Consider the following 26989-nt stretch of genomic DNA (forward strand, 5'->3'; position numbering starts at 1 on the left):
GTAAAAAATGCAATTCACATTTAAAATTTAAGTTGAGTGTAGAAAGAAGTTAAAATGGGTTCAACTAAAATTTTCCTTTATTTTATATATGTTTCATTTGTTATTTGTTATAGATAAGACTCAAGTATGATTCTAACTTTTTTACAATTATATCTCCCTTAAATATATTACATACAAAAGAGAGAACTAAAGATATATATATTATGTTTGGACACAACCCACAACAAAAGTTGGCTTTCCAAAAGATATGTTTGAAAGTTACTTCCTCAAAGAAAGAAATATACGAGGCCGAATATTTTTGAGAAAAGCAATGAGTTCATGGTTGTTGAATCTACGGTCAAGTGACTCTTACAATAGTGCTATTACTTGTAATAAAAGAAGGAATGCTACAATATATATATATATTATATACTTTGATCTAATGAAAATATAAAATAGTCCATAATGATTTTTTTTTGTTGGTTAAAATCATATATGTTGTTAATCACCAAATCAATTGATCTCCCAAGACCATCTCCAATGGTAAGCTAAAACCTGAAATTTCTTCCCCCCCCCCCCCCAACAAAAAAAAAGCCACTTCAACCCATGACCTAAAATTAACCTAAAACCTAAAACCCAAATGGAGGGCAAATACCGGCCCAATTATTGGCCACAAAGCAAAATGGACCCCACCAATTGAGACTGAAACCGGGGCTGTGAAGTCCACTGCCCACTCCCTACTCGCCTACGCGTTGTACGCGCTAGGCTTTCTCAAAATTTTGTACCAACCCACGTGGGGTTGTTCCCCATTGTCACACCACCAACACTACCACCGCATTCTCTCTCCATCACCCACACCACCATGACCACCATCACCGTCAATCCTTCACCATCGTCACCACCAATGCCACCACCTCCCACCACCATTATCGCCACAACCACATCCTCCACTACCATCACAGTTGGGACCAAGGCCACCACCACCTCCACTGTCTTACCATTGCCGCCACCACAGCCACTGTCTAACCATCACCACTGCCACCTACACCTTCATTGCGACCACCATGTTATCCACAGTCACATTGTCGACCATCAACTATCCACAGTCACATTGTCGACCATCAACTATCCGTTGTCACACCGCCACCACCCACCATCATTGCTACCAACACCACTCTCGTAGCGATCACCGTCTCTACCACCACCACCACCATCTTAATAATATTTCTAAAAACATTACTACCAAATATGAAATTATGATACGTTTCAAAAATCATTCTAGGATTAAACTACCAGACGCACATTCAAATCATAAAAATGCAAAATCCTATTTGTCGTTTTCGTTTTACAAAACATTTTCAAAATTCATTTTGTAAAACGTTCCAGACGAACCCTAAATTACTAGAGCGAAATCATAATGACAAAGAACTTTTTCCATACAAAGGCTTCTCCATAACTTAACTGAACAGAACTGAAAATATGAGAAGTCAAATGAAGCAAAACAATACTTCACTTGAACAAAACAATTTTACTCCGTAACTTAACCAATTCATATATTATTCCAATAGCAAATTATGCATCTACTCCCCATTCTTTCAAGCCTTGTATTACTATTTCTCTTTCAATTATGGAATGACTAAAATTTCAGATCTCGCGTAACCCTACAAAATCACTACACAGACACTATTTGTTAGCACCCTCCAAGAATGGCACGCCTGCAATCATTCTCTCTCTCAAGTTTTCTCTTAACACTTAAACCGAAAGAAACACTCAGGACAAAACATGTGTGTTTACAAGATCGGACTGTATCCCATTTTTGACACCAACAGAAATAAACAAATCATATAGAGGGCAACAAAAAGCAACATAAAATAGGCAGCAACACAATTGCTGCAATTTATTACCATATTTACTTTGAAGGCACATAGAGTGCACGGTACAACTTAACAAAACAGCAACTTTATACTTTCGTCGTGGTAGAAACCCAACATACACAATCAAATTAAAGAAGTGCCACCAGCTGGTCATCTGGTTTATTTATAATCACTCAGAGGCATATATACTTTGACTCCAAGCAAACGAGCACGCAACAAGGTAAATACAGTTAAGGTGCTGGTAGGATGATGGGAGGTGAAATGTGCGACTCAACGTCCCATAGCTCCAAAACCCCATGAACAAAGTCATAGTAACCACCCTTGAGCGCTAGGTTGTTCTCTGCGAGCGCCTTTTGAACGTAAGGGTAAGTTTGTAGGTTTATTAGCGACAAATTTACTGCTTCCTGCATAAAAATTATCATTCAAGAAGATGTTTAGGTGAGATTAATGTCATAACTCATGAAAGCGCACGCACACACCTTAACTGGTCACTAAAAATTATTTCATTTGCAAAAAGTGAATCGAGAGTAAATGGCCTTCCAAATATTTCATCAATCCAAGATCGAATTAATATCTTACCCTTGCACAATCCTCACATTGTTCCTCGAAAGTGGTGCCACCTTGTCCATTTGCTATAACCTTAGCCTTGGCGGGTAAACCAATTTTGACCCATTCATCTATGAAGTCACTGCATATTCCAATCAAATGGTTAAGGATGCAAAACTATATACCATTAGCAAGTTCTAATGATCTCAGTTCATTGCTAAAAAAATGATTAGGCTGGGTTTTTGGCTATACTCTTTGACCATCCTAAAAATGCTAACAAATATCCAAATTAACAGGTCTTATATTGCATCCTTGTAAACGATTATGATTAATCATCTTCCATAATCTACAACTTTTGTGTGTAAAAAGCCTTACAAGGGAACAGAGTTATCCTCAGGGTGACTCATAAGCCTCTTTATCCCACCACAACGACTGTGTCCAATTACCAAAATATTTGTCACCTGTTCAATTTTCTTCTTGTTAGCATTCAATTCATACTATTTGAGTAACAAGTGAAGAGAAAAGGATTAAGAGTTATTAATTCAATAAATTAAAAGACTTTTGGAATGTTTACCAGGAGTTGTGTAATAGCATATTCTATAACTGCTCCAACTCCTGCGTGTTTCAGCTGTAAAGATATGGAAAAAAATTATTTTCGTAGTCGGATGCATGACTATTATGTGATTTATGAGAAATTATATTCTCAAAGTTCAATATTATTTTGAACGTGAAACTGACACACTTGTTCATACAGTTTCTAATGCAGGTGTGCGTTACTATTATATAATGTAGAGAGTAATGGACCTGACTGAATGCAGGAACCATGTTTGCAATGTTGCGAGCCATGAAGGCCTCCCCAGGTTGGAAACTAAGGATATGTGAGGGGCTCACTCGGGAGTCCGAGCTGTTAAAGATAGTGAAGGACCAGCTATTAATCATGTACACAATACATTAGAATAATACTCTCAGATACTTAGCTTAGCTGTTAAGTTTTGGCTTGTTAGAATTAGTTGTGTAAAATGCTTAGTCAGCATTATTATGTATTTTATGTGTATATATATACACTGTGTACTTTGTAACTGATGTAATGAGAAAACCATTTTACAACAAATCCAATCTCTCTCTAGATATTCTCTCTCTCTAATTTCTCTCTAGAATCTTGAGTTTCTCCAGATCCCTAATCTTCAACATGGTATCAATCGCCTTCGTCTCACGACTTCGATCCTTGCTTCCGTGAATTTTCTCGCCTTTTCTTACCTCCCAAACAGATCTTACCTTTTTCTTTTCTGTATCTTGTCTACTATTTCCATGGCGACCACCACGAATCCTTCTGATTCTCCTTCTCCTGCAACTTCTTCTGCCCCGGCTCCCTCTCTCCTCACTCCGATTGCATCTATTACTGTTCAGAATGTTGCTGGCATGGTTCCAACTAAGCTCAATCGTCAGAATTACATTACCTGGCGCAGTCTGTTTCTTCCTGTTCTGAAATGCTTTAAGCTTCTAGGGCTCATCAATGGCGAAGATCCTTGTCCACTGGAATTTGTTCGTAACTCCTCTGGTTCTCGGATTCTCAACCCCGATTATGAAGCTTGGTGTGAACGAGATCAGATTTTGACAATCTGGATCAATTCTACACTTGCTGAGGATCTTCTTCCACTGACGATTGGGATGGAAGATTCGCGGTCTCTTTGGCAGTCTCTTGAGCGTCGATTTGCTGGTGCTTCGCGCACTCATGTCCACAGTCTTCGCTCCAAGATTCAGAATATTCAGAAAGGTGATTCTTCATTGACCGACTATCTCAACTCCATCAAAGAAATCTCTGACAAACTGGCCGCGGCTGGTGAGCCGATATCTGAGAAGGATCTTGTTGCGTATATTCTTTCTGGTCTGCCGGATGAGTATGAATCGTTTATTGATTCAATTGAGACGCGATCTGAAGATGTCAATGCTGATGAACTTCACGACCTTCTTCTCAGTAAAGAAATTTCTCTTCAAAAACGCAAGACTCGATCATCTTCCTCCTCCGCTCCTTTTCATGCCTATACAGCACAGCCACATCCATCTGTCTCTAATTCCTTTCGCGGAAATTCTCGAGGAAAGTCTCAGTATCGCAATCGATCTAATCAGAATCGTCATTTTGGGGCTAATCAAAATGGTACTTTTGGACCTAATCCGAATCGTTATTTTGGAGCTAATCGGAATGGTACTTTTGGCGCTCATAGCAATTCTGGTGGTGTCCTTGGTCCTGCTCCAAATCAGAATCGATCATCCTCATTTTTCTCTGGACGTCCTAATCCATGTCAACTATGTCATCAACATGGTCATCTTGCTATTTCTTATGGTCAACTTTCACAATTTGCGTCTCAGCACTCTCAGGCCTTCACCAACACTCCTGTTGGCATGTCTGCTATGACTGGTTCCTCTTCCCCAAGCTATTGGCTCACTGATAGTGGTGCTTCACATCATGTCACTCCTGATCCAGCATCTCTCAACTCAGGAATTCCGTACACTGGTACTGAACAACTGTTCGTCGGTGATGGTAAAGGTCTTTACATTTCTCACATTGGATTTGCACTTCTTCGAACTGCCAATGTTGCGTTTAAACTGAATAATGTTCTTTTAGTTCCTAAAGCTTCTCATAATTTGCTCTCAGTCTATCGTTTTGTTCATGACAATTGGTGTTCTCTGACATTTGATCCTTTTGGATTCTATGTCAAGGATCTAAGAACTGGGAGGACGCTTTTCCAGGGCCCCAGTGAAGGAGGTCTTTATCCCTTCTATTGGAATGCATCTAATGGCGTATCTGGCATTGCTATTTCACCTCATGCCCTCATGATAGCTAAAGCAGACATCCATATATGGCACAGAAGGCTTGGACATCCTTCTTCTATAGTGTTAAATAAGGTTGTCAAGCACAGTAATCTCCCTATTGTTGGTTCAGTACATAAACAATCATTTTGTTCTGATTGTCAATTGGGGAAGGCCTCTAGACTCCCATTTTCTGTTTTGCCTTGTACATCCACTAGGCCATTTCATATCATTCATGCTGATGTATGGGGTCATTCCCCCACTCCTTCATGTACTGGATATAAATACTATCTCATTCTTGTTGATGATTTCACCAAATATAGTTGGTTATATCCGTTGTACTTCAAATCTGATGTGTGTTCTGTTCTTCAAACTTTTGTATTAAAAATTCAGAATTGGTTTGATTGTAAGATTCAGTGCCTGAGATCTGATTCAGGGGGTGAGTTTCTCAGCTCTATTTTACAAGGTTTTCTTAATGCTCACGGTATAGTCCATCAATTGAGCTGTCCTCACACTCCCGAGCAGAATGGGTGCGCTGAGCGGAAACATCGACATGTTGTGGAAATGGGAAGGACTTTGTTATCTCACAGTGGTTTGCCCTCTAAGTTTTGGGTTGAAGCATTTCAAACCGCAGTGTATCTCATCAATAGACTGCCATCTCAGTTTTCCTCTTGCCCCTGGGAATTAATGTTCAAAGCACCGCCTAAATATCATGTTCTGAAGACTTTCGGTTGTGCCTGTTATCCTTGGTTACAACCCTATAGTTCTCATAAACTGGACACAAAGAGTAAACTCTGTGTATTTTTGGGGTATAGTCTGCATCACAGTGGGTACAGATGTTTTGATCCGGTTACTAACAAGTTATACATTTCACGACATGTTGTCTTCGATGAAGCTTGCTTTCCTTTCAAGCAATGTACTTTTTCTCCTACTCTTTCCCCCATCTCAACTACTACACCTTCAGACTCTCCCATTTCCTTTACCATACCGGTCTCTTCTTCATCACATCTACCCCATGCCTCCCCCTTACCTCCTGCCACTGTCTTACCAACTTCATTTCCTACTTCACTCTCACCTACTACTGTGCCTTCTCCACCTTTAGCATCCCCTACTCACCCTACAACTACTCCTCCTTTAGTTTCTCTCCCTGTTAACAATCATCCCATGATTACACAGGCCAAGGTTGGCATACACAAACCTAAAGTGTTCACTGCCACCAAGCATTCTCTTCCTTCGACTGTTGACTCTCTCACAGTTATTCCTTCTACACCCACCACTTATCTCCAAGCTTCTAAAAACTCCCACTGGTTGGCAGCAATGAAGGATGAGTATCAAGCTTTACAGTCCACAGGTACTTGGGAACTAGTACCCCCCAATCCTCAATATAATTTGGTTGGCTGCAAATGGGTATTTAAACTTAAACACAAGGCTGATGGTTCTATAGAAAGGTACAAAGCTCGGCTTGTCGCCAAGGGATTTCATCAACAGGAAGGTCTTGATTTCTCCGAGACGTTTAGCCCAGTAGCTAAACCGACTACTATTCGCATTCTCCTGTCTATTGCAGTCACATATAATTGGTTTATTCATCAGTTAGATGTGAGTAATGCATTTCTCCATGGCTATCTCAAAGAGGATGTCTACATGGTGCAACCTCCTGGGTTTATTGATCAATCTCAACCTCATCACGTTTGTAAACTGAAGCGATCGCTTTATGGCCTCAAACAGGCGCCCAGGGCCTGGTATGAAGCCTTTTACAGTGCTATTCTTTCATTGGGTTTTATCTCTTCATCCTCTGATACTAGTCTTTTTATCAAGAGAGATTCTACTATCACCTTTATCCTAGTCTATGTGGATGATATAATCATCACTGGGAGCTCCTCCATGGTCAGTCAGTCCATCATTTCTCAACTCCAATCTTTGTTTCCTGTCAAAGATTTGGGTGATATTCATTACTTCCTTGGCATTGAAGTTCACAGATCCCCTACCGGTCTCTTTCTTAATCAATCCAAATATGCCTTGGATTTACTAAAGAAAACCGACATGCTTGGTGTCAAACCCTGCTCTACTCCAGTGAGTTCAGCCAAGTTAGACAGTTCTGGCTCTATTCTTCCAGATCCTACAACTTATAGGTCCACTGTTGGTGCACTTCAGTACTTGACTTGGACACGTCCTGATCTGGCTTTTGCAGTAAATCAGGTTTGTCAACATATGCATACTCCTAGAACTATCCATCTACAAGCTGTCAAGAGGATTTTACGGTATCTAAAGGGTACCATTGCCTCCGGCTTATGGTTCAAACCAGGAAAACAGTGCCTCACAGCTTGGTCTGATGCTGATTGGGCAGGTTGTCCGGTAGACCGCCGATCTACTAGTGGCTACTGTGTTTTCTTAGGTCCCAATTTGATCTCTTGGAGTGCCAAGAAACAAACCACTGTGGCACGATCTTCTACTGAAGCAGAGTATCGGTCTTTAGCCAATACTGCTTCTGAGATTACCTGGGTGTGCAAGATCTTGAAGGATATTTCTTTTCCTCTTCTACAACCACCTGTGATCTGTTGTGATAATCTGAGTGCAATTGCTTTAGCCAAGAACCCAGTTTTTCATGCCCGAACCAAACATGTCGAGATTGATTATCATTACATCCGAGAGAAGGTTCTTCAAGGTCACATCAGTATTCATCATGTTGCTAGTCTTTTTCAGATTGCTGATATCTTTACCAAGTCCTTACCTGCAGACAGATTTGCTACTCTCAGTCACAAGCTTTCAGTTTGTTCTCCTCCCTTCAACTTGAGGGGGTGTGTTAAAGATAGTGAAGGACCAGCTATTAATCATGTACACAATACATTAGAATAATACTCTCAGATACTTAGCTTAGCTGTTAAGTTTTGGCTTGTTAGAATTAGTTGTGTAAAATGCTTAGTCAGCATTATTATGTATTTTATGTGTATATATATACACTGTGTACTTTGTAACTGATGTAATGAGAAAACCATTTTACAACAAATCCAATCTCTCTCTAGATATTCTCTCTCTCTAATTTCTCTCTAGAATCTTGAGTTTCTCCAGATCCCTAATCTTCAACACGAGCATGCAAATACCAGAAACTGCGTTGGGAATTAGCAACAGAAAGATTAATTAAACATTTCTTGGTCTATTTATTCTAATTAAGATGTTACAGCCAAATATTACCTTGGGGCTTTGTCCATTGGCAAGCTCCTTGTAGTAATCTGGGTATTTTCTGTAAGATCAGTAGACATTATGCTTTCGAATCTATTAGATATATAGCAAATATGTACGATAATTAATTATTTTCATATAATAATAAAGAAAATAGTGATATTACTCGAATTTGTTGACCCTGAAGTTGATGAAGCCATCTACAATCCTTTGAACTGGGTCGAAATGACCATCTGCAGGTCTTTGCAATTCAGCCATCAACTTCTCAATTTTGGCAGCAACCACATCGTCCAGCTCTTCCTTCTCACTGCAACCATGCCAACCAAGATTATCATTAATTTCATCGTCCCATGCATATATTTTATGCCACCAACAACCCTTTGTAGCCTTTAACAAAAACAAATTGGAGACTAATTTTTTTTTCTTGTTAGATATATAGTTTACATGTTAAAGTAACGTTTAGAATCGGTCCATGAACTTTCACCCTAGTTTATATTTAGTCCATGTACTAAAAATTCGTTAATTGAATTTGGTTCTTAAAATTAACAAAAGAGTAAATTGTAGTAATGGTCCCTCAACTTTAATTCAATTGGAGCAATGGTCATTCAATTAAAAATCCATTACCATTGGTCCCTCAACTCATCAAAATGTGTAGTTATGATCATTTTTATCAACTTCGTTAAAATTTTGTCAAAATAAGTTATGTTGGAAGGATCATTGCTACAATTGGGGTCCCTCAACTCATCAAAACGTATAGCTATGGTCATTTTCGTCAACTTCATCGGAATTTTGTCAAAATGAGTTATGTATGAAGAACCATTGCTACAATTGGGTTAAAGTTGAGGGACCATTTCTCTAGTTGGATTAAAGTTGAGGGACCAATGGTAATGAAGTTTTAGTTGAGGGACCATAGCTGCACGTTTTGATGAGTTGAGGGACCAATGGTAATAGATTTTTAGTTGAGAGATCGTTGCTATAATTTACTCTTAACAAAAATATGCACAATTTTGAGTTCACAGACGAAATCTAAACTAGGACCAATTCTAAATTTTTACTTTTACATGTTATATTGTCAAACATCAATATCTGATATTTTCATAAAGTGGATGGTTAGACCAAAGATCATGGATGGAGTCAATAAGTAGGCAAACCTGAGGAGATTTTTCAGGCGTTGAATAGCTAATTGGCTTGCCATTTTGTCTACTTTCTTTCCTGCAAATTCAAGAATCAAGACCTTATTAGTTTACATTGAAATGTATTATATGGGTTTCTCCTTAATCACGACGGCACAAAAAAAAAAATGTAAATAAGAAACTGAGAGAGTCCCAAGCGGTGGGAAAGAAGCCAAAATTAACCCTGAACAAAGTTCAAAACAAAACAAGACCAGGCAAACCATTTTTTTTCCCTTCTTGGCACCTATATTTATTTTTGTTTTTTGATTTTCTTTTAATTTATTCAACTCAAAGGCCAAATAAATAAGGATTGTATATTTGAGTTGTTCCTTTAAGAATTAACTAGGTTTTTAGTTTTATAAGCTATATTGAATCAAACTTGAAATTCCGAGTGCAAGAGTTAAATTTCTATGATCAGTAATTTTAATTTATCTTCAATTAAATAAGAGTTTTCATTGGAAGTACGTTTTTTTTTTTTTTTTTTTTTTTTTTTTTTTTTTGGAAAACCTCGACGGTACGAGGGTAATTTTATTGATAACGAAAAAACAAGGTACACCTAGTCAGGGGGGGACATAAACCTTACCCCTCCAAAAAACAGAGATAACAAAAAGGAATACACTAGAAAGAAGGGGGGACATAAACCTTACCCTTCTAGAAACAAAAAATGAGAATGATACAAAGAAAAGAGGGGGGGACATGAAACCTAACCCCTCTAGAACCAAACATGAAGGTCTAAACCTGCAAAACAAATCAAACAACACCATAAAGATAGGAGAAAAAAAGGAAAGTGAGACAAACCTGGATGCCGACATGCACATTAATTTGAGAAGCGGTAACCAGGCAAGCCAACATAGTCAGAAAACAGAGTAGCACGAACCGCCATCGGAGGAGAATCATGCCATGTTAAAGATGGAGAAGACAAGCCCATGTTAGCAAAATTGTCCGCAACAAGATTTCCTTCTCGATATATGTGAGATGCGTAGAAAGTCATTTTCCGAATGCGATCCAAACAAATAGACCATTGCGTATGAAGAGGCCAAGGAGGATCAAAATCAGATGATTGAAGAGCAGAAATAACACTAGAACTATCACTTTCCAACCAAAGACAGTGCCAACCCCGCTGATAAGCAAACTCAATACCAATAATAATTGCTGATAACTCTGCAAAAAAAGAGTTGCAATGACCAATCCGTTGACAGAAACCTCCGAGAAAACGACCATGGCAATTCCTGAAAACTCCTCCACATGCAGCAGGACCGGGATTTCCTTTAGACAAACCATCTGTATTAAGCTTAACCCAAGGAAACGATCATTGGAAGTACGTTAATTAAACTGGTTTGAGCATTAAGGAAAGAACTAGAACTAATTATCCATATATGTAAATTCTGCCAAAGTTCACAGTACTAAGCACGCGCATACACACACATATGATAATATAGTTTGAGTAGAAACATAGAAATTGATATTAATCTCTTGCATACCCGAAATAATCAGAACATGATTTATTCTATGCCCAAACAAAAACATACACACACAACCGTACGTACGTTCAAGATATTTTCCAAACCTAGCAATGGAACTAAAGGAGATCAAATTGCTTCACACATGCACAAGCAACAAATACAAAACGCAGGCACATATTTGCAGTGAGGGTTGGAGCTTCTATTTATACACCGAGTGATAGAGACTAGCTCCTTTTTATTTCTTTCTATTTCATTTTTGGGTTGAGACTAACTATTTAATCGACATGTTTTAATTACTCTCTGAAATATTGATATTGATTGATTGGACAACTATGAAAGCATTGGACCATATTTAAATCGTGATTCGTGACAATATAGTAAAAAACGAGAAGGAGCTCTCCACTCCTGGCTCCAATACCATATCTTTAGCAGTTTTTTTTCTATGAATTCTTTTAATAGGGTAAAATGTATATTTTGTTGAGATTTGACGATGTGAGGAAAAGTTTGTCTCACATCGATGAGGGACATGTTTTGTTATGAGTTTATATGGTTTTGAACTACTTCTTATATGACCAATTGGTTTTATGGTGGAACTCTAATTTTATCATGGTATCAGAACATATTGTCCCTCGTGTGAAACCCTAAGGGTCACACGTGTTCATGCGTCACCCAATTGTTGTCCACGTGTAGGCTTGAAAATCGGCCACATGTGTCCGTGTTGAGATTTGATGATGTGAGGAAAAAATTGTCCCACATCGGTGACGGACATGTCTTGCTATGAGTTTATATGGTCTTGGGTTACTCCTCGTATGATCAATTGGTTTTATGATGAAACCCAATTTCATCATATTTAAGGTGGCGCCATCCAATTGTGAATGTTTCCCAATTTCTTGCTTTCTTTGTTACATATGAATTATAAGTTGCATGTAGTACGTGATTGAGAAAAAAAAGTTTGTGCATGCGAAGAAGTTAGTAATTAATTAGTGATTATGTAGGTTTACTAGCAAGACAAAATGCGTAACTAGCCGTCTTAGGAAATTTTTTAATCTTAAAACTCATGAATATGCCCGCAAGAAAAACGCATTTCTACTTCTTTATAGTGGCACGTAATGACAATCATACACTTATAATTTCCACTCCTACACACAAGCGCACAAGCTGACTCATGAATATGCCCGCAAGAAAAACACATTTCTACTTCTTTAGAGCAACTTCAGCGTGGGCTGGTGCTTGGGGGACGGGGGACGAAATAGGGCTAGATAGCTCGACCTTGAAGCGTCAGCATGGGCAGCCCAAGGGAGAGTGGAGGCCCAAGCTCCGGGCATGTGAGGAATTGCCAGCCCGAGAGCCCGAGTGGATGTGACGCTAGGGCTGACGTCATCCTGGTGTTGGCCCAATTTTATATTTTTTTCTGTCAGGCGCGTGCGACTCATCCGCGTGTGGGGGCGTGTCCGCAGACAACTTTTCAGAGTATGGGCTCGCGTTGTAGTCTACCGATATTACCGTTGGGAAGCCACGTGGCTTCCCACGGTCCGTTTGATCTTAACGGCTCTTTAAATTGAACCGTCTGATTTGCAACGATAATAAAAATAAAAAAATCTTATTTAATATCAACCGTTGGATCTGAGTTCAAATCCAACGGTTGATATTATTCTGCTTTATAAATAAATAAATAAATAAAAGAAAAAATAGTTTTAAAATTAAGAAAAGTTACCGTTGTGACATGTGGCACAATCTGGAGTGTTGGAATTCAATTTTTTTTTTCAATCCAACTGTAGAGATTAATTAGTTCAATAAAAATTTAAAAAGAATGTAAAAAATCCGAAAAAAAAAACATTCTCATTATCATCTACCTTACATCACAATTTCATATTTTCTCAACTACTTTCAATCAAATTCCTATCTTTCTCTCAAAGTTTCAATCCAACTTTTTTCAACAAAATGACTACTGATGCAAGTACAAATTGGTCACTTCTTGAAGATGTTGCGTTGTGTACTAGCTGGGTTGAAGTTACTTATAGTTTGCTTACGGGTAATGAGATGCAGTTGCTAGAAATATGGAGTCTTATTCATACCAATTATCTTGAAAAAATGGGTGAGAAAAGAACCAAAGAATCGATGTCAAGTCGTTGGAAATTACTTAGCCAATCGTTTAGTACGTGGAGAGACGCATTGGCACAAGCTAGTACTAATCTTCGAAGTTGGGAAAATTATGCGGATTAGGTAACAATATATTATTTATTTGTTTGTACTATACCCAAATTTATATTATAATTATTTATTTGTATTATTTATTTATTACCTATTTTCATTTATAATTATTTGTTTGTTTTATCTATTTGTTACCTACTTTCATTATAATTATTTGTTTGTATTATTTATTTGTTACCTAGTTTCATTAGAATTATTTGTTTGTATTATTTATTTGTTATCTACTTTCATTAAAATTATTTGTTTGTATTATTTATTTGTTACCTACTTTCATTATTTGTTTGTATTATTTATTTGTTACCTACTTTCATTATAATTATTTGTTTGTATTATTTATTTGTTACCTACTTTCATTAAAATTATTTGTTTGTATTATTTATTTGTTACCTACTTTCATTAAAATTATTTGTTTGTATTATTTATTTGTTACCTACTTTCATTATTTGTTTGTATTATTTATTTGTTACCTACTTTCATTATAATTATTTGTTTGGGCCCAAAAATACTGTTTTGGGCCGAGTTAGGTCTTTTTCGGCCCAGTGTGGGATAGGCCGAGGTTAGACTCATCCTCGGCCCAAAAGTTGTAAACAGGTGTCGTTAGAAGATGTTCAACCCATGGGCCGAGTGGTCGAAGTGGGCCATATCCTATCGGAAAGAGGAATATGGATGAATCCTGTTGTGAGAGGGAGTCTCGACGGGATCAGGATGCTGAGATTGAACACGGTTTGATAATGAGTTGTGTTCAAAGTCCTAGTAGGAATAGGATTGGTCGAGATAAAGTTGGATTATGATAAGGAGTTCTAATCCAGGATGAATGAGATTTAATACAGGTTGACTGCTATATATAGGGAGAGAAGACATCGAAACAACCCCCTTCAATTCAACACACAACTGCCCTACGCAAATTCTCTCAACAACCTTGAAACTTTTTCCTTTTCTTTTTTCGCCGACACACCTTCAGTTTGGAGAAACAACACTGTGAAGGCAACCGGTGATATCTTCAGTCGGTATAGATAGCACTGTCACCGTAGAACCAGTCGGTTTCGCAGCATCTTCAGTCGGCATAGATAGCACTGCGTCGAGGGTGACTGGTTATCTATCCAAGTCTCGGTCGAAAAAGATTTCCGAATCCTTATTGGTTGAGGTCATCTCATTAGCTTTCTCGGCGAAGTGAGGTGTTACAGTTTATTAGGCTCGGCACATTGCATGCCGAGTTAGTTTATGATTGGATACTCTCAAGTGAGATTTAGAGTTCGGTATTCCGACGGCCGAACCACGTTTATTGTTAAGACATATATCCGCTTTGAGTATTTGTGCCCTTACACTTTGGTGTCGATTCGGCGTGAGTTTACTCTGACGAATACCATCACTGTGACCAAATCCGACGACGAAGATTTGTGAACTTCGTAAGAATAGTAGCCTTGTCTTCAGGTTTGAGAACCCAAGAGGTCGAGACTTGTTCATTCCTCGGTCGCAATCGCAAGACGTAGAAGTCGGCCGCGCACTTAACACAACATCAGCATATTTTACTCCTCGGGCGAGCTTGGCTGACGAGTTGGCACGCCCTGCATTCAATCGAATGACGTAGTTAGCTCATAGTTTACTCGGCATGCGCGCCACGTAGGCTTGGTAGTTTTTAGGGTCAACAATTATTTATTTTTTACCTACTTTCATTATAATTATTTCTTCTCCCACATTATGTAGCAACTTCAAGCACAAGCTTGGTATGGTGCCAAAACTAAAAGCAAAAATAAATCATTCAACCGGTGGGAATGTTGGAATATTGTAAAAGATTATCCTAAATTCAGAGTTGTGCCTGTCGGTCCAGAAGTTTTCATGAACAACACTCATCTACACTCTACACCTGATCATGGCTCGCATGTTCATGAAGATGATGCAGAAGAAGTGCCTAAAACGCCCTTCCTTGAACAAGCTTCGGGGTCGACCCGTTATCCAATTAGGCCTCAAGGTAAGAAGGCTTCAAAGAGAAAAGGGAGTACTTTCAAGAATGATTATGCAAAGTATATGGAAGAACTTGCTCGCCAAGGTGAATTGACTTTGGCACTAGAAATGGTGAAATTTGAGGCTAATAAGGCTAAAGATGAGGCAAAAGCTGCAGTTGTTGAGAGAAAATTTCAAGCTAATGAAAGGGAAAAAGAGCTACTTAGGCAAGAAAGGGTACTGGTTAGAGAAGAAAGAATGACTTAACGAGATCGTGACATCATGAACACGCCTTTACAAGGGAAGTCTCCAAATTCTAAATATTTTTGGAAGTCAGAGAAAGAGGATGTGGTGCGAAGAAGGCGTGCAAGAGAAGCAAGAGTAAGAGGATATGGTCCTAGCACGACAAGAGCAAATCATCCTAGCACCACAAATTGATTAAGTGATAATGAATAGAGTACTTTTTGTAATCGGAGCCCATAATTTTCCAATCACTTTGGGTTGTAATTTATTATTTATTGAATAGTGTACTTTATGTTGTTTCCAATTTATTGAATTTAACACTTTATTTATAGTGAGAGTAAATTTATTTAATTTGGTAAGTTATTTATACTATATAAGAGAATATTTATTCAAATGACAAAAACACACCAAATAAAATTACATAAACATACCAAATAATTAAAAACTCACTAAAAATGAACTAAAAAAAAACACACCAAATAATTAAAAATGAACTAAAAATGAACTAAAAAAACACACCAAATAAAATTAAATAAACACACCAAATAAAAACAAATACACTAGATGAACTTATTTATCTTCAACTTGTTTCAATGCCCACTGGTGCTCTATCAAGTCATTTTGTCGGGCATTGTGCATATATGGCCTTTGAAGTGCAGTATATTGTTGAATGACCATTTCATTGTAATGTCCATCCCTTTCTAATGGCTCATGTTGCATGAATTCTTCAATGGCATCATGAGCATAATACATACGTGTTCTTGACTTGTTCATTGTGTTTGGCTCATATTCATCAACGGCATCATAATCGTACTCATCCTCCACAATCATGTTGTGAAGAATGATGCACGTCATCATGATGGATCAAAGCGACTCTACATCAAACAATCTAGCAGCACCCCTGATGATCGCCCAATGAGCTTGGAGGATACCAAAACAACGCTCCACATCCTTCATGCACCCCTCTTGATAGCTTGCAAAGTGTTTTTCCTTTGCACTTCGCAGACGTGGCACTATTTTGGAAAATGTTGACCACCTTGGGTAAATGCCATCTGCTAGGTAGTATGGCCCATCGTACATACGTTCGTTGACGCAGTACGTGACTTTTGGTGCCTTTCCTTGCAGGACATCGTTGAACACTAGGGTTTGGGCAATGATGTTGAGGTCATTTTGAGGATGGATGATGGATTATATGGATGATTCAGAGGATGGATTATAGGTGTGAGATTTCAGAGGATGGATGATGGATTATATGGAGGATTCAGAAATGATTAGGTTGTAGATAGTGTCACGTGGCATGCCATCATTCGTTAAAAATATGATCGAAATCTATCTTAAAAGATTTTGAAAAAGGTAAGGACATGTGGCACGACGAGATTGGATAAAAATCTTATCGAAATCCATCATCAATAATTGTCTTTTCGGGTAATGACACGTGGCGCAACGAGAACGATTAAAAATCTAATCGAAATCTATCCTCAAAGATTCTAAAAAGGTAAGAACACATGACATGACGACATTGGATAAAAATCTTATCGAAATCCATCACAAATAATTGTCTTTTCGAATAATGACACGTGATGCAACGAGAATGATTAAAAATCTTATTCGAAATTACAAATAAAAAATTATTTTGTATTATTTAAAAAAAAATATTTTATTGCCTATTGCCAGGGCTATTCAAGTGCAACGGTGGAGATGTAAAAAACAGTTACTGTTCATTAAGGGCGGTTACTGTTCACATGGTGGATTGAAAAGTGAATAGCCTGGGGGGAGGGCTCCCACGCTGGAGTTGCTCTTATAGTGTTATGTATGGACAATCATACACTATAATTTCCATTCCTACACGCAAGAGCACAAGCTGGCGGCAGGCTAGCTAACTGAGTACGTAACTCTGAGTAACGTTGTATTAACCATATTTTTTCAGTATTCGGATTCTCGCCTGATCCTCATTGTGATATTCTTGAAATCTGTTAATTGCGTTTGTTTATCGTATATAGTCCGATCAAAAATCATTTTAAATATTTTATTTAAAATTAAGCACAAACAGTACCTGATAAAAATTGACCGCATGATGTACGATGAATGATTACGATTTACGGATCCCCAGGATCCTCACCAAAAGGATCTAGCGAGGATCCTGTTGGATTTTTTCATACTATATTTGCATCGTATTTATAATAGAGTAGGAGCCACCAACATATGTGGGTTCCATCTCTATTAGAAAGATGTTACAAACATGGTAAAATAAGGAAAACTAATGAAAAAAGCTTGAAAATTTTAAGTTTTAACGATAAAGACAAAATAAAGGGTAAAGTAAATAGTATCATAATTGACTTTTTAGTGTAAAAATATGGTTTTTTTTTTATTAAAGTAAACAATACCGGGAGCTTTTCGTTAAAGTTTCTTAAAAAATATGATAAGAGTAACATTTTTGCATTCAAAGTGTTGATTTAAGAAATTGATGAATTTTTCAGCTATGAAAAGAAATTTAATATGCAAATTTTTTTGACAGTAGGCTTTTTCATAGTACCAATGACATTGAATGAATCGTTAACCGGAAAATTAAGAAAATAAAATATAATATACGAGCGTATGGTTTCATTTTTAATAAACACCGATACATTTTGTCATAAAATTCAATACCTAGCAATAATTGATTAAGTTAGGAAAATATCGGTATAGTTAGGAGAGGTTCATATATATATATATATATATATATATAGAGAGAGAGAGAGAGAGAGAGAGAGAGAGAGAGAGAGAGAGAGAGAGAGAGAGAGAGAGAGTTCTCAAATTCCTTGCGAGATTATATTCAAGAACTCTGGCTAATACAAATTCCTTGTGTCATCCTCAGCTGAATCAAATGAATACATTGTCTCTTCTAAAGGAAGAAATACAGTAAGAACCAAATAATAGTGTTACAGAACAAACTAAACAATTAATCTATGACATTACGCTGAAGACTAAGAATACATATCCATCATCTTTTCGTTACAGTACCACATATCCGAATCACTTCTATCAAATCTATTTGAATAGTTTATCTTATTAAAAATTGCTAAAGATGAGTTCATAGGGTGTATGGCTTCGTAGCATAATATCTACTTTTTTCTTTGACATATAGGTCACACTTTCCCATTCCACATGAAACTGTTGTGTCAATTCAAATTTACCACAACATTAATGCTTGTTTCCATAGCTGCAAAAGAAGTGTTTGAAATGAAAATATGAGTTGAAGTGTAAATTGTTTGTAGTATTTAAAATACATACATACATTGCCAAAAAGTAAGAAAAAAAAAAGTCATATCCAATTAGATTGACCAGAAGCTCAATCAAAGATAATATCAAATATAAAACCCGTTACTTTGCATTTCGTTGACATTTGGAGTTGTTTAAATTAGTTTTTGTTACCAAAATCTAAACAATAGAAAGAAGAACCTCTTCGAAGAAGAATTTACAGTAACTACAACTATAATGCTTTTGTCTACAATAATATTAACACAATAAATAAAAAAGAGTTCTCAAATGTACATAATCTTTACTCTGTTTTTTCAAATTCTAAAGCATGATATGGTATCTACCAAATGGAAATAATAAAGGGAAGAAGAACCTTAAGAGTATATGAATGGACAATCTTTTCCTATATGGAGGAGGAATTAAACTCAATTAACCGAAAGGAAAAAAAAAACAAAAGCTAAAAGTGGATGATCCTGCAATTGAAAAACCCAAATGTGCAGTAAAAACAACCAAGAGAAAACAGAAGCTAAAAGAAATCACATTAAAAAAAAATCAATTGAAATGAAGCAATCACACTTGATCGACCATAAAGTGACGTACAAATGCCAATTGCCAATTGCCAAAAAAAATAAGAAACCATTTTGAAATTAAGCAGACATTGTTGTAATAAGAAAAAACCTCAAATGTGCAGTATAATTGAAATTAACTCCATTTGGAGGGAATTAAAGAATGCTAGAACCACAATAACTTCATATTACATTAAACATTTTGGCTAATATGTTATAAGCACAACCAACTCATCCATATTAAGAAGCCAACAAAAATAGAAACCAACTTGTGAACGAAAGGAAAGATGTGAACAGAAAATAAATTCAACAAAACTGGAAAAATGAAGAGAAGAAATTCCACTTAAGAAAGGTGGTCAGGGAAAAAAACAAAAATGAATCAAAAGTAGAAGAAATTCCACGACCGACCTGCGTATTTATCCTATACAACAGTCGTTGTCAAACTCTTCAGTCGAAGCTCTACACATTGCTTATATCTGTGAGCAAGATTTTAAAAAACGTTAGGTACTAGTCGGGCGGCGGGCTAGCGCCTAGCGCCTAAGCAGTTAGACGGGGTCTAGGAGAGCACATAGGTGGATTTAGGTAAATTTCATGTATATCTTGTAGACAAGTGCATATTAACACTTACAAAAAATTATACTTGTATATTATACTTGTATGAAATCAATGGATAAGATGATAAAAGAATAATAAAATGCAAAAAGAGTATCCAACAAGTTCAAAATTTAAAAACACATTAAGCATATATGCCACATAATCATTGTGAGGAGTATTGTAGAATGACACATGTACAATAAGTTCATAATTTAAAACCACATAAAATGCAAAATAGGAGGAAAATAAGGAAATATAGTAATGTAGATAGATAAGATTTTTTTTTTATTTTTTAATTTCAAAAAAAAAAAAAACTGCCTAGCCACCTAGCATCACCTAGCCCGCCTAAAGCCCAACCGATTTTTCCAACCGATTTGCAAGAAAACGCCTCGGGTCACCACCGGCTAGCGCCGTTTTTAGAACATTGTCTGTGAGATGAATACGACAAACATTTGAGGTTGAATTAGTGAATTTCAAATACACTGGAAAAGAGAATGCAAACCACATCTTGATGAACAAAATTAGAGAAAATGGCGAATAAAAAACAGAAAGGGAAATCGATTAGGTACTCATAATTAAAGAAAGATTAGAAATTTCATTAAAATAAAAAGAAGAATTGAAAGCAAAATCAAATGTAGAAGAAAATTCCATTAATTGATACAACATTCACGATTTGTCCAGATTCTTACAGCCTTACATGAAGCTTTGCACTGTGCAATTTTTTTACCTGAAGCAGCAAAAGGCCCACTCCTCACATCATGATCTGCCACAATTTAAAGAAGTCGAAGTAGTAGAAAGTCTTTGGCATAACAAAACTGAAAGCATAAAGCATAAACCCAATAAGAGTCATAAACTAATGAAGAAAGAATTTGAAAATTTTCATACTACTAACCCTGTTAAAGGAAAGTATATTTGGTTAAACATGATTGTAGGGATTGTAAATAGTCAATGATCTGGTTAGAGCTATCATAGGACCAGATTGCAATCAACTTGTAATTAGAGATTGGTTACCTAGAATAGGCTGCATCTGACTGTATAAAGCTTGTATCCTTGTATGAATGAATATACTGAAAAATAAACCATTCAGCAAACACTTCAATTTTCACATGGCATCAAAGCACCGATCCTGGTGACTCTAGGCGTCCATTCCACTTCCGCTACAAACACAGCCCAAAATTTTCCCAACACACACAACCAACATGGCTGATGAAAAACCAGCAGAGATAGTGCCACATGCATCCGACCCTCTCATCCTACACCACTCAGATTCACCAAGTCTCGTCTTGGTTTCACAACTCCTCGACGGACACAACTACGGACAATGGAGCCGCTCTATGCGCATCGCTCTCAGTGCCAAGAACAAACTTGGGTTCATTGATGGATCAATCAAGTGCCTTGCAATTACCGACGCCAAATTTTCAATTTGGCAGAGATGCAACGACATGGTCTTGTCATGGATTTGGTAGTCTGTGCAAGGCAACATCGGACGCAGCATACTCTACTGCAAATCTGCATCTGCAACGTGGAAGGATCTTGAGGATTGATTATCGCAAGGAAACGATTCCAGGATCTACCAAATTCGACAGGAAATCGTCGAACACCGACAAGGACAACCATCCGTTTGAGACTATTACACCCAGTTAAGGGCTTTTTGGGATGAATTGGCTTCGTATTATGAACCAATTGCTTGCGATTGTGAGGGATCCAAGACTCGTGTAGCAAGGGAGGAAACAGAGAAAGTCATGCAATTTTTAATGGGCTTGAACGAGACTTACTCAACCATACGAGGCTCCATCTTAATGATGAATCTGCTCCCTAATACGAGACGTGTCTATAGGTTGGTTCTGCAACACGAGCGCCAAATGGATGTGGCAAATCATCATGAACCTGCTGCCCACGTGATGCATACACATCGGTCCACCACGCCAAAGGGAGGATCTGCACCTGGTAGTTCCAGTTCACGCAAAGCATCCAAATGCAGCTACTGTGATGGCTCACATTCCGAGGAGCACTGCTACTTTCTTATTGGGTTCCCCGAAGGACATAAGTGGCATGGGAAACATGTACTGCCCAGAAACAAACGCCAAAATCCGACAGCCCACAATGTCGAAACACCTCAATCACAAACCACCCATACAGACGCAACCAAGGCCACATCTTCCAATGGCCCAACGTTCACAACCGAAGAGTACCATCAACTTCTTACCTTGCTTCGCTCTGGAAACGGTAAAATTACACCACTTGCGAATGCAACAGGTATTGTCACACCCATATGTAATATGACGGAACATGACTTGCATTCAACCCTTTACTGGATTATAGACAGCGGGGCATCTGATCACATATCACATTCACCATTAACACATAATCAGATTGATGTTGAAAATGATTTTGTGGGATTACCAAATGGGGGAACAGCAGACATTAAGAGCATTGGATCCGTAAAACTATCACATGAGTTATTACTTGATGGAGTTCTACATGTTCCAATATTCCGTGTCAATTTATTGTCTGTGAGTAAACTCACACGGGCTCTACAATGTATCGTAATATTCTTTCCGGATTTTTATGTTATACAGGACATGGATACGAAGAGGACGATTAGCTTAGGCAAGCAATTTAATGGGCTCTATTACCTTACGCCAAGTCAAAATCCCCATCTTACCAACCATGTTAGCCGCACCACCAGTCTCTGGCATCAACGCTTGGGCTACCCCTCTACACACCCTTTACATTTTTTGTCAAAAACATTCCAGAAATAATGTTCGATTCCAAACATGTTTGTGAAGTTTGCCATTTGGCAAAACAAACTCGATTGTCTTTTACTTCTAGTTCAATTCAATCCACTGCACCTTTCGACTTAATTCATTGTGACATTTGGGGGCCTCACAAAGTTCCCACACATTCCGGGACACGTTATTTTCTCACCATCGTGGATGATTTTACTCATTTTACATGGGTGCATCTTATGCGTTTTAAATCCGATACACAAACACTATTGACATCATTCTTCTCTTGGGTCAAAACTCAATTTCACAAAAACATCAAAATTCTACGAGCTGACAATGGTGGAGAGTTCCTCTCCATGCGCACTGTTTTAGACACCCATGGCACCATTTTTCAGCATTCATGCGTTCACACCCCTCAACAAAACGGGGTTGTTGAACGTAAACATCGACATCTTTTGAATATTGGGGGTGCACTTCGTTTCCAAGCCAATTTACCATTAAAATTTTGGGGAGATAGTGTTCAAACCGCATGCTATCTCATCAACCACATTCCCACACCATTATTATCCCATAAATCTCCCTACGAATTTTTACATGGTCACTTGCCCAATTACTCTCACCTTCGCGTGTTCAGATGTCTTTGTTATGCCACCAACCTTCACCCAAAACACAAGTTTGACACTCGTGCTCGCCGTTGTCTTTTCCTTGGATATCCTCTTGGTCAGAAAGGTTATCGTGTTTATGACCTCGACACGCATACCATCTCCACTTCCCGTGATGTCCACTTCCATGAAACAATTTTTCACTTTGCCCATTCACCACCTGAACATGAGGATGACTCCCTCGTTCTTCCACTTATTTTTCCAGACTCATTACCCACTCTGCCCAGTACACCATCTCCCGACCCACACCATCCTAGCCCAAACCCAGATGCCTTGAACCACAACACTACCCAACCTCCCACTTTCCCATCCCCAATTCCCGACAACACTCCCCAATTCCAGACAACTTTCCCATCCCCACCAGAGACCGCTCCGATCTCACCCACTACTGCCACCCATTCTCTCGCCTTACCTGACCCCCCACCTGCACCGTCTCCACAACCTCCCATTCGACACTCTTCTCGCCTGACCCGACCCCATGCCTATCTCAAAGATTATGTGGCCCATCATGCTGCTTTGTTTGCGCCTGGCGTCGCCTCTTCCTCCGTGTCCAGCACCCGTCATCCATTCCACCGGTATGTCTTTTATGCCTCCTTATCTCCTACTCATCAAACTTTCATCCATAATGTTTCTTCTCAGATGGAACCCACATCCTATGACCAAGCCCGCCATGACCCTAACTGGGTCGCTGCTATGAACACTGAACTCCGAGCTCTCGAAGACAATCAGATATGGAGCATGGTCTCTTTGCCTGCTGGTCATCATGCCATTGGATGCAAGTGGGTTTTCAAAATCAAATACAATTCGGATGGTACAATTGAGCGGTACAAAGCCCGACTCGTTACCAATGGTTTTACTCAACGCGAGGGGATCGATTACAAGGAAACTTTTGCCCCTGTTGCTAAGCTGATCACTGTGCGATGCTTATTGACTGTTGCTGCTGTTCGTCATTGGTCCTTACATCAGATGGATGTGCAGAACGCATTCCTTCGCGATGAACTTCACAAAGAAGTGTATATGTTGCCTCCTCCTGGTTACCGTTGATAGGGGGAGCGTGTTGTATGTCAACTCCAAAAGTCTTTGTACGGACTTAAGCAAGCGTCCCGCAGTTGGTTTCAGAAATTTTCCTCTGCCATCCATGACATTGGATTCACACAATCTCGGGCTGATTATTCCTTGTTTACCAAGGTCTCTGGCAGCTCCATTACCATTGTTTTATTATATGTTGATGACATGGTTATTACAGGAAATAATGATAGAGCAATCAATGATCTCAAGCAATTCCTTAGCCGCTGCTTTCGAATTAAAGACCTTGGACCCCTAAAGTACTTTCTTGGAGTTGAAGTCGCACGGTCCAAAGCTAGCATTACCATCAATCAGCGCAAGTACACACTTGACATACTGGAAAAGGCGGGTTTACTTGGTGCGAAGCCATCACAGGTCCCAATGGAACCTGACTTAGTGCTACAACCCACTGGTAGTGATCCTCTCAAAGATCCTACGCAATACCGACGAATGTTTGGGAAATTAATATACTTGACAATCACAAGACCGGAGATCATATATGCGGTCAACACCCTGAGTCAATTTATGCAGGAACCTAGGCGACATCATCTTGACGCAGCACATAGACTTCTTCGATACCTTAAAAATGCTCCTGGACAAGGTTTGTTGTTTTCTTCTCAAAGTAAGCTAAACTTGATTGGCTATTGTGATGCGGATTAGGCACGTTGTCCGATTACTCGCCGTTCAGTTACAGATTATTGCATTTTTCTGGGCAACTCACTCATATCTTGGAAGAGCAAGAAACAGGTCACGGTAGCACGATCATCTGCCGAAGCAGAGTACCGTTCCATGGCTGCAGCAACTTGTGAACTCACGTGGTTGAGATACTTATTGAAGGATTTGCAAATACCCCATCCTGGTTCGGCGAAGCTGTTTTGTGATAATCAAGCTGCGTTACACGTAGCAGTGAATCATGTGATCCACGAGCACACCAAACACATTGAGCTTGATTGCCACACCATTCGTGAGAGGATTCAAAGAGGAGAAATCAAGACAGCCTATGTACACACTGGGGAACAAGTGGCTGACATGTTTACTAAGCCACTATGAACACCTGCTTTCCATTTACATCTCCGCAAGTTAGGCGTTCTTGACATCCACACTCCAACTTGAGGGAGAGTGTTAAAGGAAAGTATATTTGGTTAAACATGATTGTAGGGATTGTAAATAGTCAATGATCTGGTTAGAGCTATCATAGGACCAGATTGCAATCAACTTGTAATTAGAGATTGGTTACCTAGAATAGGCTGCATCTGACTGTATAAAGCTTGTATCCTTGTATGAATGAATATACTGAAAAATAAACCATTCAGCGAACACTTCAATTTTCACACTACAATATTGTCTCGCCCAGACAACACACATCACATCTATCTCCACCGCCTGCACCGGTACCAATGATTTGAAACCTAATGGAAAAAGCACGACAAATAATTGGAAAATGGATTAATATAAACAAAAACTCCCCAGAACCAACAGTTTCCTTGTAAGCATAAGAACCTCACCAACGGGCTTCATTGGAATGTAACGAATGCAGAGGGAAACATAAAAACACTTACATGGAGAAGAAACAAATCCAAGTTTTTCACTCAAAAGAAAATAACCAACAATCATACATGAAAATAGAAGGAAAAATGAATTTGGTTAAGGGTGGACAACATCTGGAAAAGAATGCAAAGATCATGGAGAATCCGAGATTGAAAATTACCTGCGATAAGAATCAGTCAATGTAGAGGAAGAGTCTTTGTCAATATATCTATCTGTCTGTTTCTCCCTCCCCCTCGTTGTCTTCTCCTTGATTTCTGCACGACTACAAATAAACTGCCAACATTAATATGAAACTAAACTTACCCAATGAAATTTGAACACAATGGATTACTTCTCCAGTAAAGTTCATTTCCAATTCCTACTGCTTTGAGAGGATTTTTCTAAAAATTTGGAATCTCTAATAACTGAAGAATCGCACTATGCAAAACCCAAGTCGTTTATTAGGACGAAGAATCGCAAAAGCCCCGGAATTTGAAATCTCATACTTCATTTGTGGTTTTTTCTAATTGAAAACCCAACAATAATAATCCAATCGAAATTGATTGTAAAGACAAAAAGCGAAGGAATTTAGGAAAAAACACCTGAAATCTTGTCAAAATCAAGTGTGGATGTCGACAGAAATTTGGAATAACATGAAGAGGGGTCTGTGCGGAAGACGAAAGTGGGTTCGTTTCTTCCGATGTATGACATGTTGTTCACTGTAGAACGTGTAGTAGATGGCGGTTCCATTCCATCTCCTCTGGTGTTTACAACCGCTGCGGTTAGATATGGTGTTCGAGAGTTCTACCGAGTTTTTATTTATTTTTTATTTTTTATTTTACGTTTATTTCTCTCGGAAAGATAGGACACAATGTAGTATTTGTGGGAGGATTAATCCAAGGGTCAAAATGAATTTGAAGTGCAAGTATTTTCATCCGTCGGTTGTCAATTGTTATAGTTAAGATGGGTGTTTTTTAAATTTGCTTTTTTTAGTAAAACAATTTTGTACTCTGTTATGTTTTTTTCCAGTTTATCCTCATTTTTTGAAATGTTTTGGGCTTGGTTGTGAAGAAAACAAAGGGGCTTTCTTGGCATTTTGAAATGCTTCACCTATTTGGCCTTCTCCCTTTATATACACTAGCCTCTCCGCATGTACTAACGTGCGTGCAAGAGGCATTTTTACATTACAGGCGCT

At 38.3% G+C, this 26989-nt stretch overlaps 1 protein-coding gene and 2 long non-coding RNA genes across 4 annotated transcripts; 1 reads left to right on the forward strand and 2 right to left on the reverse strand.

Annotated features, from left to right (window-relative positions):
- Nucleotides 1-1842: 1842 nt before the first annotated feature.
- On the reverse strand, nucleotides 1843-11225 carry LOC103436723 (carbonic anhydrase 2-like). 2 transcript variants are annotated; one of them, XM_070806726.1, is made up of 10 exons: nucleotides 11104-11225; nucleotides 9536-9596; nucleotides 8551-8691; nucleotides 8397-8445; nucleotides 8291-8311; nucleotides 3204-3299; nucleotides 2974-3027; nucleotides 2775-2860; nucleotides 2433-2541; nucleotides 1843-2257 (listed from the first exon to the last, which is right to left on the reverse strand). In XM_070806726.1, the coding sequence occupies exons 2-10, from the start codon at nucleotides 9577-9579 to the stop codon at nucleotides 2084-2086; spliced, it is 774 nt and encodes a 257-aa protein (XP_070662827.1). In that variant the 5' UTR covers nucleotides 9580-9596; nucleotides 11104-11225; the 3' UTR covers nucleotides 1843-2083. The 2 variants fall into 2 exon arrangements, with proteins under 2 accessions (XP_070662827.1, XP_070662826.1); XM_070806725.1 differs by having other exon boundaries at nucleotides 11038-11112.
- Nucleotides 10067-11007, reverse strand: LOC139188797 (uncharacterized). The gene is made up of 2 exons (XR_011572095.1): nucleotides 10434-11007; nucleotides 10067-10294 (listed from the first exon to the last, which is right to left on the reverse strand). It is a non-coding gene; the product is annotated as an uncharacterized lncRNA (long non-coding RNA).
- A 10713-nt stretch (nucleotides 11226-21938) lies between the features above and the next one.
- On the forward strand, nucleotides 21939-22675 carry LOC103416964 (uncharacterized). Its single transcript, XR_011572309.1, has 2 exons — nucleotides 21939-22067; nucleotides 22391-22675. It is a non-coding gene; the product is annotated as an uncharacterized lncRNA (long non-coding RNA).
- Nucleotides 22676-26989: the final 4314 nt, after the last annotated feature.

This window comes from Malus domestica, chromosome 10 (genome assembly GCF_042453785.1).
Source record: "Malus domestica chromosome 10, GDT2T_hap1".
In the NCBI taxonomy this organism is placed as follows: domain Eukaryota; kingdom Viridiplantae; phylum Streptophyta; class Magnoliopsida; order Rosales; family Rosaceae; genus Malus; species Malus domestica.

What these genes read in the sequence shown, in the direction of transcription:
- LOC103436723 (XM_070806725.1), bottom strand. Translation starts at nt 11,083, where the DNA reads ATGTTTTTGTTTGGGCATAGAATAAATCATGTTCTGATTATTTCGG. An exon ending in CGCCTGAAAAATCTCCTCAG is followed by an intron (nt 8,692 to 9,535) that starts GTTTGCCTACTT and finishes GCATGGTTGCAG; the next exon opens with TGAGAAGGAAGAGCTGGACG. An exon ending in TTCAGGGTCAACAAATTCGA is followed by an intron (nt 8,446 to 8,550) that starts GTAATATCACTA and finishes CTGATCTTACAG; the next exon opens with AAAATACCCAGATTACTACA.